General features: G+C 35.3%; 1 protein-coding gene across 38 annotated transcripts in view; it reads left to right on the top strand.

The window, feature by feature from the left end:
• The window catches only part of HEATR5A (HEAT repeat containing 5A), a 97,277-nt gene that overhangs the window by 38,984 nt on the left and 41,975 nt on the right, over nucleotides 1-16,318 (top strand). For all 38 annotated transcript variants that reach the window (XM_060401782.1, XM_060401780.1, XM_012098771.3 and 35 more), the window contains 5 exons: nucleotides 5,356-5,465; nucleotides 7,917-8,080; nucleotides 8,292-8,467; nucleotides 13,994-14,099; nucleotides 14,724-14,914. In XM_060401782.1, the coding sequence (XP_060257765.1) occupies nucleotides 5,356-5,465; nucleotides 7,917-8,080; nucleotides 8,292-8,467; nucleotides 13,994-14,099; nucleotides 14,724-14,914 (747 nt within the window). The remainder of the gene's footprint in view (nucleotides 1-5,355; nucleotides 5,466-7,916; nucleotides 8,081-8,291; nucleotides 8,468-13,993; nucleotides 14,100-14,723; nucleotides 14,915-16,318) is intronic.

Genomic DNA, 16,318 nt, shown 5'->3' with positions numbered 1-16,318 from the left:
TGATTTTTTTTTTTTTTAGGGTAGGATCTTGAAAAATACATATTAAAAGGGAAGGAAAGTTACTTGGTAGATAATGTATCTTCCTTAGTTACATGATTTTTTTTTTTTTAGGGTAGGATCTTGAAAAATACATATTAAAAGGGAAGGAAAGTTACTTGGTGGATAATGTATCTTCCATACAGTCAGATTTAACCAAGAAAGTATATATTAAGCCTGTTAACCTTTTCAGGTATGCATTTTATTGGTTTGTTAGTGCTGTTCTGTGTTCTTAAGAACCAGATGTTTGTTAACAGTTTCAGTTTTTTGTTGTTCATATTTTTCATGTTTGATTTATTTTTTTAAAATATAATTTATGTCATGGTCACTAATAATTTCCCAATTAATGAAATGTACAGGTTAGGGAAAGATTTTCCGAAAAGTGTTTAATAATACAACATTTTATGTATGTGGAAAAATACTTGTGCAACTTCCTATGAAACTGTAATTATTTTAAAGTACAAGGCTGAAGAAAATTCTAAAATAAGAAAAATACAGTTCAGATTATGGCTTATGAAGCATAACAGTAAAATGAACCCCTGTGAGTTCAGCTCAACTGGCGCAGAGGTTAATGAATGTTGGCGGTAACAGACTAGAGAGTAAATATTGTAGGCTTTTCAGTTCAGACAGTCTCGGTTGCGCTTGCTTAGTTCTGTTGTTGCAGCTTAAGAGCAGTCATAGCTCATCTGTGAATGAATGAATGCAGCTGTGTTCCAGTAAAACTTTATTAATAATAAGGGGAAGTGGGCCCAAATTAGCTATCCCTGGACTAGAACATTTTTGAAGTTTATCTGTGTGCTCCTCTTTAATACCATTCTTTCTGCCCTACCTTTAGAGGTGATCACTATCCTGAATCTTGCATTTTTCAAAAGTGTATCACATGTACATGTTTCCCTAAACAGTTCCTTGTTTAGTTTTGCTTGGCTTTGATCAGGCAGATGGTATCATATTGTTTCTGAGGCTTAACTTGTTTTACTCAACATGATATTTCTAAACTTCCTCTATATGCAAGTATGTTCTTGTTGGTTGCTGTGTAATATTTAATTGAATATACAGCAACTTAACCTTCCTGTTCAGTGAAATAACCAAACTATTTTCCAAAATTTTTTCATATGTATATCCATAGTAAATGGGAGTAACCATCAATCTACTTGTTCACCAACACTTACTCAGATATCAACTCTTGTTTAATTCAATAGGTGTAAATTGGTATCTCATTATAATGTTATATGTATCTGGTTCCTGATGCTTTAAGTGTCATACTGTATGTTTATTGTTCCTCACTATTTCTATGAAATCCCTATCATGCATATATTTACCTATTTTTAGGTAAAATAATGATTTGATTAACAGAAATTCTATTTTTTTTCTTGGCTGCACCGCATGTCTTATGGAATCTTAAGTTCCCTGACCAGGGATCGAACCTGGGCCCCACAGACATTCTTAATTTAAATGTCAGATTTATCAGGCTTTTACTTCTTGGTTAGTACTTCCGACCTTTTGATTTATAAAATATTCCTGCATGGTTATAAATATACTTTTTTTTTTTTCCCTCTCTATAATGTTTAAGGTTTTTGTCTTTCACATTTGTGTTTAATCAATCTGGAATTTATTTTTGTGTTTGGAATGACATAGGGTTCCAATTTCATTCTTTTTTAATATGGATAACACATTGTCCCATACTTTACTAAATAAATCCATGCTTCCTCTCTCTGGTAAATGCCAGAGCACAGTCTGTTTCTGTATTTTCTTACCATATTCTATTGATGGGTTTGCCCATTTTGGTGCCCATACTACATTGTCTTTATAATAATAATAAATTTTAGTGTCTGTTAGGGCAAACTTTTTGGCCTTTTTCATCTTTAGGCATCAGTTCAGTTCAGTTGCTCAGTTGTGTCCGACTCTGCTACCCCATGAATTGCAGCACACCAGGACTTCCTGTCCATCACCAGCTCCCAGAGTTCACCCAAACTCATGTCCATCGATGCCATCCAGCCATCTCATCCTCTGTTGTCCCCTTCTTCTCCTGCCCCCAACGCCTCCCAGCATCACAGTCTTTTCCAGTGAGTCAACTCTTCGCATGAGGTGACGAAAGTATTGAAGTTTCAGCTTTAGCATCAGTCCTTCCAGAGAACACCCAGGACTGATCTCCTTTAGAATGGACTAGTTGGATCTCCTTGTAGTCCAAGGGACTCTCAAGAGTCTTCTCCAACACCACAGTTCAAAACCATCAATTCTTTGGCGCTCAGCCTTTTCACAGTCCAACTCTCACATCCCTACATGACCACTGGAAAAACCACAGTCTTGACTAGATGGACCTTTGTTGGCAAAGTAATGTCCCTGCTTTTTAATATGCTATCTAGGTTGGTCATAACTTTCCTTCCAAGGAGTAAGCGTCTTTTAATTTCATGGCTGCAGTCACCATCTGCAGTGATTTTGGAGCCTCCCAAAATAAAGTCTGACACTGCTTCCACTGTTTCCCATGAAGTGATAGGACCGGATGCCATGATCTTCGTTTTCTGAATGTTGAGCTTTAAGCCAACTTTTTCACTCTCCTCTTTCACTTTCATCAAGAGGCTTTTTAGTTCTTCTTCACTTTCTGCCATAAGGGTGGTGTCATCTGCATATCTGAGGTTATTGATATTTCTCCTGGCAATCTTGATTCCAGCTTGTTCTTCCAGCCCAGGGTTTCTCATGATGTACTCTGCATAGAAGTTAAATAAGCAGGGTGACAATATATAGCCATGACTTACTCCTTTTCCTATTTGGAACCAGTCTGTTGTTCCATGTCCGGTTCTAACTGTTACTTCCTGACCTGCATACAAATTTCTCAAGAGGCATGTCAGGTGGTCTGGTATTCCCATCTCTTTCAGAATTTTCCACAGTTTATTGTTATCCACACAGTCAAAGGCTTTGGCATCAATAAAGCGGAAATAGATGTTTTTCTGGAACTTTCTTGCTTTATCGATGATCCGGCGGATGTTGGTAATTTGATCTCTGGTTCCTCTGCCTGTTGTAAAACCAGATTGAACATCTGGAAGTTCAAAGTGCACTTACTGCTGAAGCCTGGCTTGGAGAATTTTACGCATTACTTGACAAGCCTGTGAGATGAGTGCAATTGTGCTGTAGTTTGAGCATTCTTTGGCATTGCATTTTTTTGGGATTTCTGTGGGATACACTGTCTTTAAGAGATCTCATTTAGCAGCCCTACAGTGCATGGGCACAGCTCAATTGCAGGTTCTTGTGTTGTTGTTCCCGCTCTAATTTTAGCTCATTTTTTATTTCAAGCATTTTATGATCATTTATTTTGGCGGCTAGTGTGGGCTTGACCTTGGAAAAGTCTTTCTTCAAGTCTAGCAATGCAAATTATCTTTTATCCAAAATCTAAAGTGTATTTATAGAAGAAGGCCCTTTAGAGATTCTAATCTGCCCTACTTATAGTAGTAGAAGTCCTTAGGAATAAGTTCTTACTTTTATGTATTCATCTTATTTTCCTTAAATGGAGGCACATGCACACAACCCTCTGAACTAAATTCTATTGTATTTAAACCAACTGAATGTTGCAGAATTTTTAAGAATTGTAATATCTTAGCATCTTGCCAATACAATTTAAATATTTTTCGTGTAATCAGCCATAATCCCCCCATCTTATTTTAGAGGAATACAAAAATACAGTGGATTTGTTTTTAACTTCCATAACTAAAAAATTCTCCCCTGGTTATATAAATGTTGTTTACTAAGGTGAGAGATAGTAAATAGAACCAACTTTGTTCTTTTTTTTTTTTTTCAATAAAATGACAAGTCAAAAATAATTATTTGCACTTCCCTCATGGCTCGGTGATAAAGAGTCTCCCTGCCAATGCAGGGGACTCGGGTACCCTCCCTCATTTGGGAAGATTCCCACATGCTGCGGAGTTACTAAGCCCACGTGCCACAATTATTGAGCCTGTGCCCTAGAGCTCGGCAAGTAAAACTGCTGAATCCCACACGCCTTAGAGCCCATGGCTTTGCAACAAGAGAAGCCACCACAGGGAGAAGCGCACGTCCTGCAGCTAGAGAAAAGCCCAAGCAGCAGCGAGGACCCTGCACAGCCAGTAAATAAATAAATGTTTTTTATTAAAAAAGGAGACTGTCAATCATAGTCTCTCTCTCTCAAAAAAGAAAAAATTATATATATAATTCTTTTTTTCTTTTAGAAACAAGAAACAGCATGCAGTATTTTGCTAGCAAACACACATGAATAAGCATTACCAGGATTTCTTAGAATACCTGGAAACCACATGCCATAACAGCATAGTAAATTTATTCCAGTGGCACAGCAGAAGTAATTCCATTGAATTTTTGTATTGCTACAGGAGATGAAAGCTTCACTCCATTTGATCCCAAGGCAAAGTGTAGTCATCCTTTAATAAATATTAGACGAGTGAACATCAGTAAAATGATGTTAATACCAGTGGTGAGAATGAATAGAAGATTGAAAGACTACATGAAAGCGAATGAAAGAGAGTGAAAAGAGGAGGTGATAAGAGCTTTTATGACTGGAGCTTTTGGGGAAACATTGGCTCCGCTTTTGCTTTCTCAAAAGTGAATTTGTTTTATGATTCTGTGTATTTTGATGATTATTGTTATTTGGTGAGTGCGTTCCAGATGAAGTTTTCTACACTTGGATTTTTTCCCAGATCTTTGTGCCTCCTGTTTCTTTGGCCTGTTCCTTTTCTGCATAACAGAGTTTAGTTTTCACGAATGCAATGCTATAAATGTAGGGGTTTAGTAAGAGTTTCAGCTAATAGCCAAAATAGTAACAACCTTAGATATATATAGTTTTATGAGATATGATAGAAAAAATAGCTAAATGGTTTTCACATCTGACACTTGTAATTCCTCTTTTAACTTCAAGTCACACACTATAAAAAATAATAAATAGGGACTTCCCAAGTGGTTCACTACCTAAGAGCTCACATTCCAGTGCCAGGGGTGTGGGTTTGATCTTTGATCTGGGAGCTAAAATCCCACATGCCTTGCAGTCAAAGTTGATGTATGGCAAAACCAATACAATATTGTAAAGTAATTAACCTCCAATTAAAATAAATAAATTTATATTTAAAAAGAAAAAAGAAAACAGAAACAGTATTGTAACAGATTCAATAAAGACTTTAAAAATGGTCCACAGTTAAAATTTTAAAAAATAATTTTAGTAAATAAAAGCATTAATGATCACATATATAATACGTATTTTATCTTTATATGTCAATATGTTGAATATTTATACATTGTTATATAACTTATACAGTTAACATATACTTTTTCTTTTACTTTAAGGCTCTCTTCAATACTAAAAACCTATGGAAGTCCTTTGAAAACACCATCAGTAGTTTATAGACAAAGGCTTTATGAATTGTTGATTTTATTATCTCCTGAAACCTATGAAGGTAAGCGCCTTACACCTGAATGTTTTACTATTTGTGATTAATACAGTGCCTGAACAAATGGATTATATGGCATTTACTTTGTGCCTTGTGTTCAGGAGGTTTTGGGAGTTCAGTCTTAACCCATGTGTTTACCATTTTATAGTAAACACTGTTGTTCAGTCACTAAGTTGTGTCTGACTCTTTGTGACCCCATGGATTGCAGCACACCAGGCTTCCCTGTCCTTCACGATCTCTCAAAGTTTGCTCAAGTTCATGTTCATTGAGTCAGTGATGCTATCAAACCATCTCAACCTCTACTGCCCCCTTCTTCTTTTGCCTTCAGTCTTTCCTAGCATCAGGGTCTTTTCCAGTGAGTCAGCTCTTTGCATCTTTGTGTCAGGTTGCCAAAGTATTGGAGCTTCAGCATCAGTTCTTCCAATAAATATTCAGGGTTGATTTCCTTTAGGATTGATTGGTTTGATCTCCTTGCAGTCCAAGGGACTCTCAAAGGTCATCTCCAGCACCACAATTCGAAATCATCGATCAATTTATAGTAAATAAAATACATTAAAAAAGAAAACTGTTTCATGTCTTGCTGTCTTCTCTCTTTTGAGAAAAATGTCCCTCGTTTCAATGTGTGAGAGAGAATGAGTCACAAAGATTAGTCTTGATTCTACTCCAGGGTTTTCCACAGAATATATAATGCTAGTCAATTAGAAATTTGACCATTCCCTGTTTTCCTTCTAGAGTGCATATCTATTGTACACATTGCCTTGCATTATTCCATTCTTAACTCTGTCCAGATAGCACTTTAATCTTGAGTGGTATACCAAGGTATAATTTATGTTATAAAGTTTATAATGTAGGTTTTGCTTTTATTGGGCTCAAGATGACTTCAGAATACTTGAATACTGCATTTGGTTAAAAAAAAAAAAAAGCTTGCCCTTATTTTGCAGTTAGTTCTGTATCCTTTCTTGTAAATTTCAAATACAGTTTTAAGAAAATGTATTGCTACTACTACTGAATAATTTAAGATGTTTAAGAGGTGAAAGTTGAAAATGATCTCTAAAGTGAGCATCTTTTTTTTTTTTTTAATTTTCAACTAACTAAATTAAGTTAATCATTACTTCAAATCTATTTCTTTTGGGGAGTTCCTTGGTGACCTACTAGTTAGGATTTCAGGCTTTCTCTGCAGCCCAGTTTCTGTCCCTGGTCAGGGAACTGAGATCCCACAAACCACTTGGCATGGCTGGAAAAAAAAAGAATTTATATGACTTTTCATCATGGTTATCCAACAAAAACAGAATTTTGTCACAATAGTTGCTTAATTTTCTTAAGTTTATGGAACAAAACTTGGGTTCCTAATATTTATTTCCTATCTTAGTTTTGTTATGGATCTGCATTCAAGTATTTTAATTTTCTCCACACTGAAAATTGCTTCTCATTAGCGTCAGAAAGTGGTGTATTTCTACGAGAGAAGTGTATTTGCATTTTAAAACTGAATCATCTTTAAGTACTTTGTTCAGGGACAGTTAGGCGGCCAGCAGTTACTTTAAATGAGAAATGGAGATATACCACTGTTTCCACATTTAGCTGTAGTACCAAACATAGCTTGCATGTTATGCCACCAATAGAATTATTTTCTTGAGTATCACATACTGGTAACTAAACTAACAGACTCTTACTTGCTTCATTAAGCTTTTATTGATCCCTGTCCACTGTCTGCAATTCCTGTGTATAATCTCTCCTTTCTCTAAACATAGCTATACTCTTTTTTCATCCTCTATGAAACTTAGTATTTCCTACCTTCATTTTTTAGTTAACGTGTGTGTCTTGTGTCTTATATCTTCTTCAAGGGAGGATTGTCAACAGAGAAGTCCCTGTTTAGTAATTACTAAAACATCAAATTATGATAGTGAAATTGTTTAAAACATCCTTAACTCTAGTGATACACAGTGAAATATTTATAGATGCAAGTGATATGCTTTCCAGGGATTGCTCCAAAATAGTGTGGAGGGTGATGAGATAGTCAATTGAGAGTATAGGTGAACCGAGATTAATCTAGCTGGTTAGGATGAGTGACAGTCATTTGCTGGGGTGGTGGGGAGTTAGGGTGCCATACTACTACTATTATGCCTGCTTTGTCGGCCTTTGTTACTCTTTTTTCTTTCTGTTTTTATGCTCCATGTCATTTTACTTTAAATGATGGTAGTAGTATTTATTTAGTGTATAAAATAAACATATACATGTACTTTGAGATGTTTGTTCTTATCCTGTGGTCAGCAACACATAGTTGAGTTTTTCATCGGTAGGGCATTTCTCAGGGAGGAGAACAGATTAAAGAGGCTGTGATAGATTAAAGTTAGCTGATAATGTAAATTAACATTCACCCTGGGCTCTTTAAACCCCGTTCTCAGACCTGTTAACTGCTATTGCCAAATTGCTAATTGCTCTTTTTCTGTGACTCAACAGGAAACCTCAGTGCTATCCTCAGAGAGCTGGCTGCTGACCTGACCGCCGCTGATGTACAGGTGGCAGCATCCTCATTTTTACTCCCGCCCCTTTGTCATCAAGATGATCTTCTAATATTAAGTCCTTTGCTACAAGAGACTGACCATAGATTTATTGAAGAACAGGTATGGTCATTTTTCAGTAACACTTGGATTGATTCAACCTATGAATAGTGGTTTAATTTGATTTTTTTGTTGTTGTTTTTTTAATTGGCCACATTGCACGGCAAGTGGGATCCTACTTACTCAACCAGGGCACAGAGTGCCAACCACTGGACCACAAGGAAGTCCTGAATAGTCGTTTTAAAATCTTACATGCAATTTTTTTTTCTTGTAGCTCCTGCTTGGTAGTGGTATTGCTTGTGGAAGTCTTGAGTATGACCCTTACTCTATTTACGAGAAAGACGTAGAAGGAGATTCGGTGCCTAAGCCCTTACCTCCAATGCTGTCAGTTACTAGCTCTGCAGTCAAGCTGTTTGGAGTTGTATGCGCTCATGTGGGAGAAGCTCAAAGGTAAACCATCTTCAGAGGTTCACTTAGCTGAAATGTCTTTCAGGTTTGGTAATTTGTTCAGTGAATGCATAATAGACTGGTAAAAAGGAGGTTGTCAGAAGTTCTCATTAATATAAAAGACTTCTTATAGATGACAGATGAAGGTGAGATTAAAGGCTCTTGTTTAATTATTCAGTGGGCTAAATATTTAATAAGAATTAATGAAGTCAGTGATTAGATTAAACTGAAAACTGCTAGGCAGTATCATGGATGCAATGCTTTTCCCACATTAACTTCTCATTTAGCTGAAAATACGAATATAAAACTCAGTGACACAAAAACAGTGATTTATGAGCCAGTGTTGCAAAGGGAAACACTGGTTGTCTGAATATACAAGATCTCATACTATATCTTCAGTTTAGTGGATTTCAAAAATTAGATTAAAATAGATTAGTCTTCAATTTGGTGGATTCACTTCACTTGAAATGAACTTTGGTTTTTAAAAATTATAAAGACTGCTAATGATTTCTCATTGAAGGTAACAGGGTAATATTTTTCTTGGGGATCAGAAACCACTACTCATGTCTAGTATCCAGGAAATTCTGTTTTTATCTGAGATACTGATGGGAACTGAATCTCTCCCATAGGCTGTGCTGGTTAACAATTTACAGAATATTAACTATCTTCATTCATTCATGTTCATTCTCTTTGTTTCTTTTATGCTAGACCAGCAACAATGCTAGATCATAGCTTTTATATAATTTTATCAGTTATGTCTTCCAGAGAACACAAATTAGGTAAGGGATTTACTTTGGTCTCTTTGATGAAGAATCGCAGGAATATTTGAGTCTTGTCAGCAACACATTTCTGAAACAGGCTTTTGGATAGTCTACTTTCAGTGGATAGAAAACAAATAACATTTATGTTGATTTTTAATAACTTCATGTTCTATTTTAACTGATAATAGTACTTACTCCGTATCATATGGTATATGCATATTTTGAGATTAATTTCAAAAGATGATTTGAAGTTTGTAACCTATAGTTCACTGTATACTATAACTGTAAAGTTATGATTATACTTAAGACAATATGTGACTAAATTATAAATGAATGCTGTAGCACTAAAAGACGAGAGGAAAATCACAGTGGTCTGGAATTTTTAAAGAATTACTGATGGGGAATTCCCTGGTGGTCCAGTGGCTAAGACTCTGAGCTCCCAGTGCAGGGGGCCCAGGTTCGATCCCTGGTCAGGGAGCTAGATCCCACATGCTACAACTAAGACCCAGAGCAGCCAAATAAATAAATAAAAATTTTTAAAAAAATGTTTAAAAAAAAAGAATTACTGACGGAGAGAAGATTTGAGCTAGTCTGTAACTGTGTTAGTATATAGTACATACAATTAATTTCAAATACTTAATTTGGATTAATACCGCAATAACTGCAGCCTTATGGGCAAAAGATTTAAATTAAGCATGTTCTTGAAAGACTGTTAAACTCTTTGATAAGTCTCAGATAAAAAGTGGGGGAAAAAGCATACTTCTTACAAGCTTTCCTTTTAAAAAGTTAGTTTTATTGCTCTCCTAGAGAAGGTGATTTTCTTTTTGATTTTACCCAGATTTATTGCCCAGTTACAGTTTCAAGGAAGTGGTTTCTTATTTCTGTTTTTTACAGTTTAATGAACTTTAAAATGTGCCACATTTCTTTTTATCCCATATGGATAAAAATAACATATAGAATGAATATTCAGGGGAGGAGAGGTTTTGTTTGTCGTAATGAAAATGTTGTAACCTAGTAAAGAAAGCATATTCTCTTTGAAGTCTTAACTGAATAAAAATAGTAGGTGGTAGTTTGGAGAGTTTTAAAGGAAGCGGTCTGGCAGGATCCTACATTTAGCAACTATTAGCAATCTCCAGTGGATGCCCTTAGAGCACCACAGAGAAACAGAGGTAGCAAAGTTGAGTTTCTAGTTTCCTGTTATCCCAGAGATGTTACTTGTTTACAAGGCAGACCCTTCTCTGGGCCATACATTTGCATCTCTAGAAAAGAAAGGTCTTCAAGTACCTGTATTCAACAAGTGAATGTTTTCAAGTGTTTTGTTGTGGTGGTTATCTTTGTGTTAAAACAGTTTAAAAGAAACTCATAACATGAGGTTGTCCTGAAATTAGGAATAGGTTTTTATTACTTTATTTACTTAATTTACTTAGAAATTAAATTATCTTTAAATCAGTGATTATTTTGACTGTAGGATTCTAAAACTAAGAAAACTTTGCATTGATAATTTTAAAGCACTAAAATGTTGAAAGCTCTGGAATATCAAGATATTTTATACAGAGAATAAATTATTACTGATCTTATACGTGTGTTATTTATGGTTACTTTCCGATATATTTGCACCTAATTACAAAGAATGGATTACTTAATTCATCTATATTAGTAAGTACCTTGACTGTACGTTGCAGTCATTTGGATCATTTTTTAAAACTTTTTAAAATGTAGGTTCTGATGTAATAGTAATGGTATGCATACTACATTGGACATTAAAAATTTTTAAACTCCTTAGGTGATTCTGGCATGCAGAGAACAGTGCTAAAAATGTATAAAGTAATGTAGAGTGTAAATTGATGGAGAGGGAGGAAAAGCATAGTTATAGCTCTCAGTAGTAAAAATTTTCCCCATTATACACCCTCTCTCTGAATGTATAAGAAAGGTAAATCAGCATTTTCAATATTTATGTCTTTCCTGTTTACTTAATTACTTGTATGTTTTCATTTCGTCCAGACTCAAACGTTTTATTATCTAACTTTGTTCTGAACTAATCAGTTCAGTTCAGTGTCTCAGTCGTGTCCAACTTTTCACGATCTGATGGACTACAGCGTGCCAGGCTTCCCTGTCCATCACCAGCTCCTGGAACTTGCTCAAACTCATGTCCATTGAGTCGGTGATGCCATCCAACCATCTCATCCTTTGTCATCCCCTTCTCCTCCTGCCTTCAATCTTTCCCAGCATCAGGTCTTTTCCAGTGAGTCAGTTCTTTACATCAGGTGGTGAAAGTATTGGAGTTTCAGCTTCAGCACCAGCTAATTTTCTTAATTATATTAATATGAACTAATAATTATATAATTGATACTACTTAGGAATATAAATTCAGTATTACTAAAAAGTGGTCATCTCCATCTTCCTGAAGAGTCAGAGTGTTTTCTTGTGATCCATGTCAAAATATGGGAATAAAGGATGGGGCAAAAAGTTTGGGCTCTGGTAGTCTCATTTAGGGTCTTTGTCCTATGAATGTGGGCAAGAAAACAGTGCAGGTCAGATTTTATTACAATATAACAAAATTCTCAAGCTCTAATCTTAAGTATTTTTTAGTACTTTCAACATGACACAGTTTCATTATAACAGGTGACTAGGATATGGTCTAATAATGATGTTTTAGGTTTTAAATTCATAAGCCTGACCGTATGTTTACCCTTAATTTTTCTTCCTGCAGGGCAGGTTGGTTATAAATATTTTCTTGAAGCATAATGATTTAAATATGGTCTGGAAAACAGAAAAATTTTATATGATACATGTATTGTATTATTTGTAATAAAAATTAGAAATGGCCTAAATATCCCAAACTAGAGAATTAGTTAATTAATTCTAATAGCAATTGAAAATTATTTCAGTATGTGTGGAATCTGAAAAATACAACAAACTAGTTAATGTAATGTAAAAGAAGCAGATTCACAGATACAGAGAACAAAACTAGTGGTTACCAGTGGGGAGAGGGAAGGGGGGCAGAGAGCAACATGGGGTAGGCAACTGAGAGGCACAAACTGTCGTGTATAAAATAAGCTACAAGAAGATACTGTGCAATGTAGGGAATATAGTTGTTTTAAAGTAACTATAAATGGAATATAATCTTCAAAAATTGTGAATCACTGTATTACATACTTGTGACTTAGACAATATTGTACATCAGTTATACTTAAATTAGAAACAAAATCACAGGAGGTCAAGATAAAAAACAAATAAAATTATTTCAGTATAATAGTTAATAAGGTGGGATTAATGTTTAGGGAAATAAAGTTATTGACAAAGTATGTACACTGTGAAACCAATTTTTAAAAAATGATGCATATATCTGGAGAGACTAGACCAAAGATGTCAAAATATGGCTTTCTAAATGGTAGGATTTTGGGTAAATTTTATTTTTCTTTCTTGTGCTTTTCTGGTTTTTATTTATTTCGATGAACTGAATTAACCTTGAAATAGGAAATAAATATTTAAATAGACTACTTAAGAGTGACTATGATTTTCCCTAAATTTTTAGTGATTCACTGTGTTTGTTCTCTGAATTGATTTTATGTATAATGCTTTCCTCGAGTAATATAATGTTACCTCGCATACTTTCCTTTTTTTCTGACTTAACTTCTTCCACAACTGGGTTTATTTAAAAAAACGTAAGTTCCATATCTATTCTGTTTTGATAACAGAATTATCCTTTGGAGCAGAACTGTGTTTGGGCCTTTTGGGCTCAACAGAGTGATAGAGATTTAGTTTAGGGCTTTAGAAATATATTGGAAGTACAGCAGAGTTGAGTAAAAGTATACCCACGTGCCATCTTCAGCCAGTCATGCCTGTTTTCACTCACTGGGTTAACCCTAACCCTAACCCTGATTTAAAGGGAGAGAAGGAGAGAAAGGAAATCCAGAGCTCTGAAGCAATGTTTATAAACAGAATAATTGGTGGGGAGAAAAGGGGGTGATTTTTTTCATGGTTAACATATCTTTAATCTCATCAAACGGATTTTAAAACTCCCGTGTTATAAGAACATGAAAAACAACTCACATTGTTTTTTAATACATTAAAACCTAACGAGCACATTCAACCCCAGACCAAAAGTGATATGCACATTCATTATAGGTGGAATTGTAGAATTGTGAAAATAAGAATATTACTCTACACTAGTAGGAGGATGGTTGAATAAACTGTAGAATGTGTATAGTAAAATTTGGCTTCCTGAAAATTATCTAAGAATAAAAATGATTTGAAAAGTGATAAAGAGGTAATGTTAATGAGAAAAGCAAGTGTAAAAACTATGTTATATATAGTATGATCCCCACATACATGTTTAAGGTACAGTTGGGGTTCAAAAGGTTGTGCTGCTTCTCATAAACTGAAGTCCAGGCTGCCTTTAAATTGAAGCAATGTATTTGAGTCCAATAAGTCCTGTTACTAAGAACAAAAATGTTGATGCAGGTAACTTTTAAAATACCCTTTGTTTAGAAAATAGTTGCTGAAATAGCCAAATTTTCCCAGGTAAATCTACTTCAAGTGATACATGTTATTTATTTTTTTCCTCCCTCAGTGTCATGACACATAGTCAAAATACTTGTGCATTGCTATTAATATATTTTCATTTCCCAAAAGGCTTCAGTGTATTTGACAACAGTTTATCTCATTTCAGTAGCTCCAATAAAAATGCAACCAAACAAATTTAGTAGTGGATTCTTAATATCGCCCTTTGACTTAATTTCTCTTTGAATCTTGTTTCTGATTTTAGGCTTCTTGTCTTGGAACAGCTTTTGGACAGTATAAAGCATACAAAGGGGGCTCGTCAACAAGTAGTTCAGTTACATGTTGTTTCTTCAGTTTCTAGTTTCCTGAAGGTAAGTCTATTTTTTAAAAAAAATTCCCGCTTACTTTATTTTCTTTTTTCCCCTAATATGTGGCCAACTGAGTAGGTTGAGGGAAGATGTTTTTAAAAGACGGTTTCCCCTCCCCCCCATTTTTCTTGATGTTTCAGGATTTGTAATTCCCCTTTTACTTTTTCTCCATATAAAACTTGTTGGTCAGAAGTCAAGCCTATAATACTATTTTAGAAACATGCTTTAACCTACCAAGCCTAATATTGCAGACCTGGGATTGGCAGATTATGGCCTATGGACCAAATCTGGCTCATTGTTGCATTTATGACGTACTGTTTCTAAGTAAAATAGGCTTCGTTGGTCATTTATTTTATGGAAATCCCTATTAATGTTCTTTGAACACGTATGTAGTACAGTGATATTTGATCACCATATTTGCCTGGAGGCTTAAAATTCTAAAGTACTTCATGAGAAAAATTAAATTACATTTGTATGTTCAGTGTGTGTTTCTGGTGGTGTGATTTTTTTTTTTTAAAGTAGTAATCACTGAATATGGACATATTTGGTTAACCAGAATATATATTCCAAACTGGATAAGAGAATTTACTACAGTTGTAAGTTTGGATTGTTTTTTACATATTTCAGTATGTGGCTGGCTCTAAGGGACATTTGAGTCCAGAAGAAGTGAGAAGACCTGTCCTTGCATTGGTGATGGGAGCCTTAGAAAGTCCCAGCCCCCTCTTGCGATGCGCAGCTGCAGAGGCATGGGCTAGATTAGCCCAAGTAGTTGATGATGGAGCTTTTACTGCTGCATTAGCTCAAGTTAGCTTTGACAAGTAAGTGAATGTCTTACTTAATACTCATGAGATACGTGTCAAAACTGTGTATAGCTTGTTGGAACTTAAGAAACTTCTGATTATAACTTTAAAAAACTGGGAAAGGCGTATTTTATTGTTGTTCAGTCACTCAGTCATGTCTGACTCTTTGCGACCCCATGGACTGCAGCACACCAGACTTCCCTGTCCTTCACTATATCCCGGAGCTTGCTCGGACTATTGTCCATAGAGTCGGAGATGCCATCCAATCATCTCGTCCTGTGTCAATCCTTCTCCTCTCGCCTTCAGTCTTTCCCAGGATTTGGGTCTTTTCTAATGATTCAACTCTTCACATCAGGTGGCCAAAGTATTGAAGCTTCAGCTTCAGCATCAGTACTTCCAGTGAACATTCAGGGTTGATTTTCTTTAGGATTGACTACTTTGATCTCCTTGCAGTCCAAGAAACTCTGAAGAGTCTTCTCCAACACCACATTTCAAAAGCTCAGCTAGGGTTAGGGTTAAAGTGGAACCCGCCCCCCACCGCTGCTGCCATGGACTGCTTGTCTTGGAACATAAAACTATGAGTAATATTTTTACTTTGGTTTTTGTTTTTATATAAGAAAGATCACTGCCTATAGGAGTGATGTAACAGGCCACCAGTAGACTCTGGGAGTAAGAAACGTAGGGAGTTTCATCATATAAAATATAGATGATAGGCAGTAAAACAATCTACTGGAAAGAAAAAAAGCTGCAGATCAGGAAACATAAACTATATGTTCGTTCCTACTAGCTTTGTAACTGTGAGCTGGTTGCTTAATCATCTTGATCTGTTTTTCTCTATTTCAAATAGAAGTTTATTAATGAAGCCCTGCCTGCTAAGAATGTTAAGGTGAATGAGAAAATAAATATGAAAATAGTATGAAAAAATAAAACAACTGCAAATGCTCATGGTTATATTAGTTATATAGCCGTGGTAGTAATGCAGAAGGCACTTTGACCTTCTAGTCTCCTGAGTATATATGTCTTGATTTGGTTATGAACTCTATATCTCTCGTCAGATTGCTAACTTGGTTCTAATCCCAACTCTTCCATTTAATAGTTGGTTACTTTATAAGAGCTCTTTGGCCAAAATGACTCAGTCATTTTGATTTCCTCGTTTGTAAAAAGGAACTGACAATAGTATGAATCTCACGATTCCTGAGAGGATTAAAGGACCCAATATAAAGTGTGTAAATTAGAATACAATGGAAACTCCTGATGCATAATAAGTTCTCTTACTTTATTTCATTTTAAATCAAAGTTCTTGAGCTGGAACTCTATATGGAATTAGTATCTCCTCAATGAGAGTTTTTAAAATATGACTTAATGATAAGGTAATAATGCATGTCATATGAATTTAGTGTGTATTTCTGAAAGACATTGAAA

This window comes from Ovis aries, chromosome 18 (assembly GCF_016772045.2).
Source record: "Ovis aries strain OAR_USU_Benz2616 breed Rambouillet chromosome 18, ARS-UI_Ramb_v3.0, whole genome shotgun sequence".
In the NCBI taxonomy this organism is placed as follows: Eukaryota; Metazoa; Chordata; class Mammalia; order Artiodactyla; family Bovidae; genus Ovis; species Ovis aries.
The sequence above is the reverse complement of the archived record's forward strand: the minus strand, read 5'-3'. Positions and strand labels throughout refer to the sequence as shown.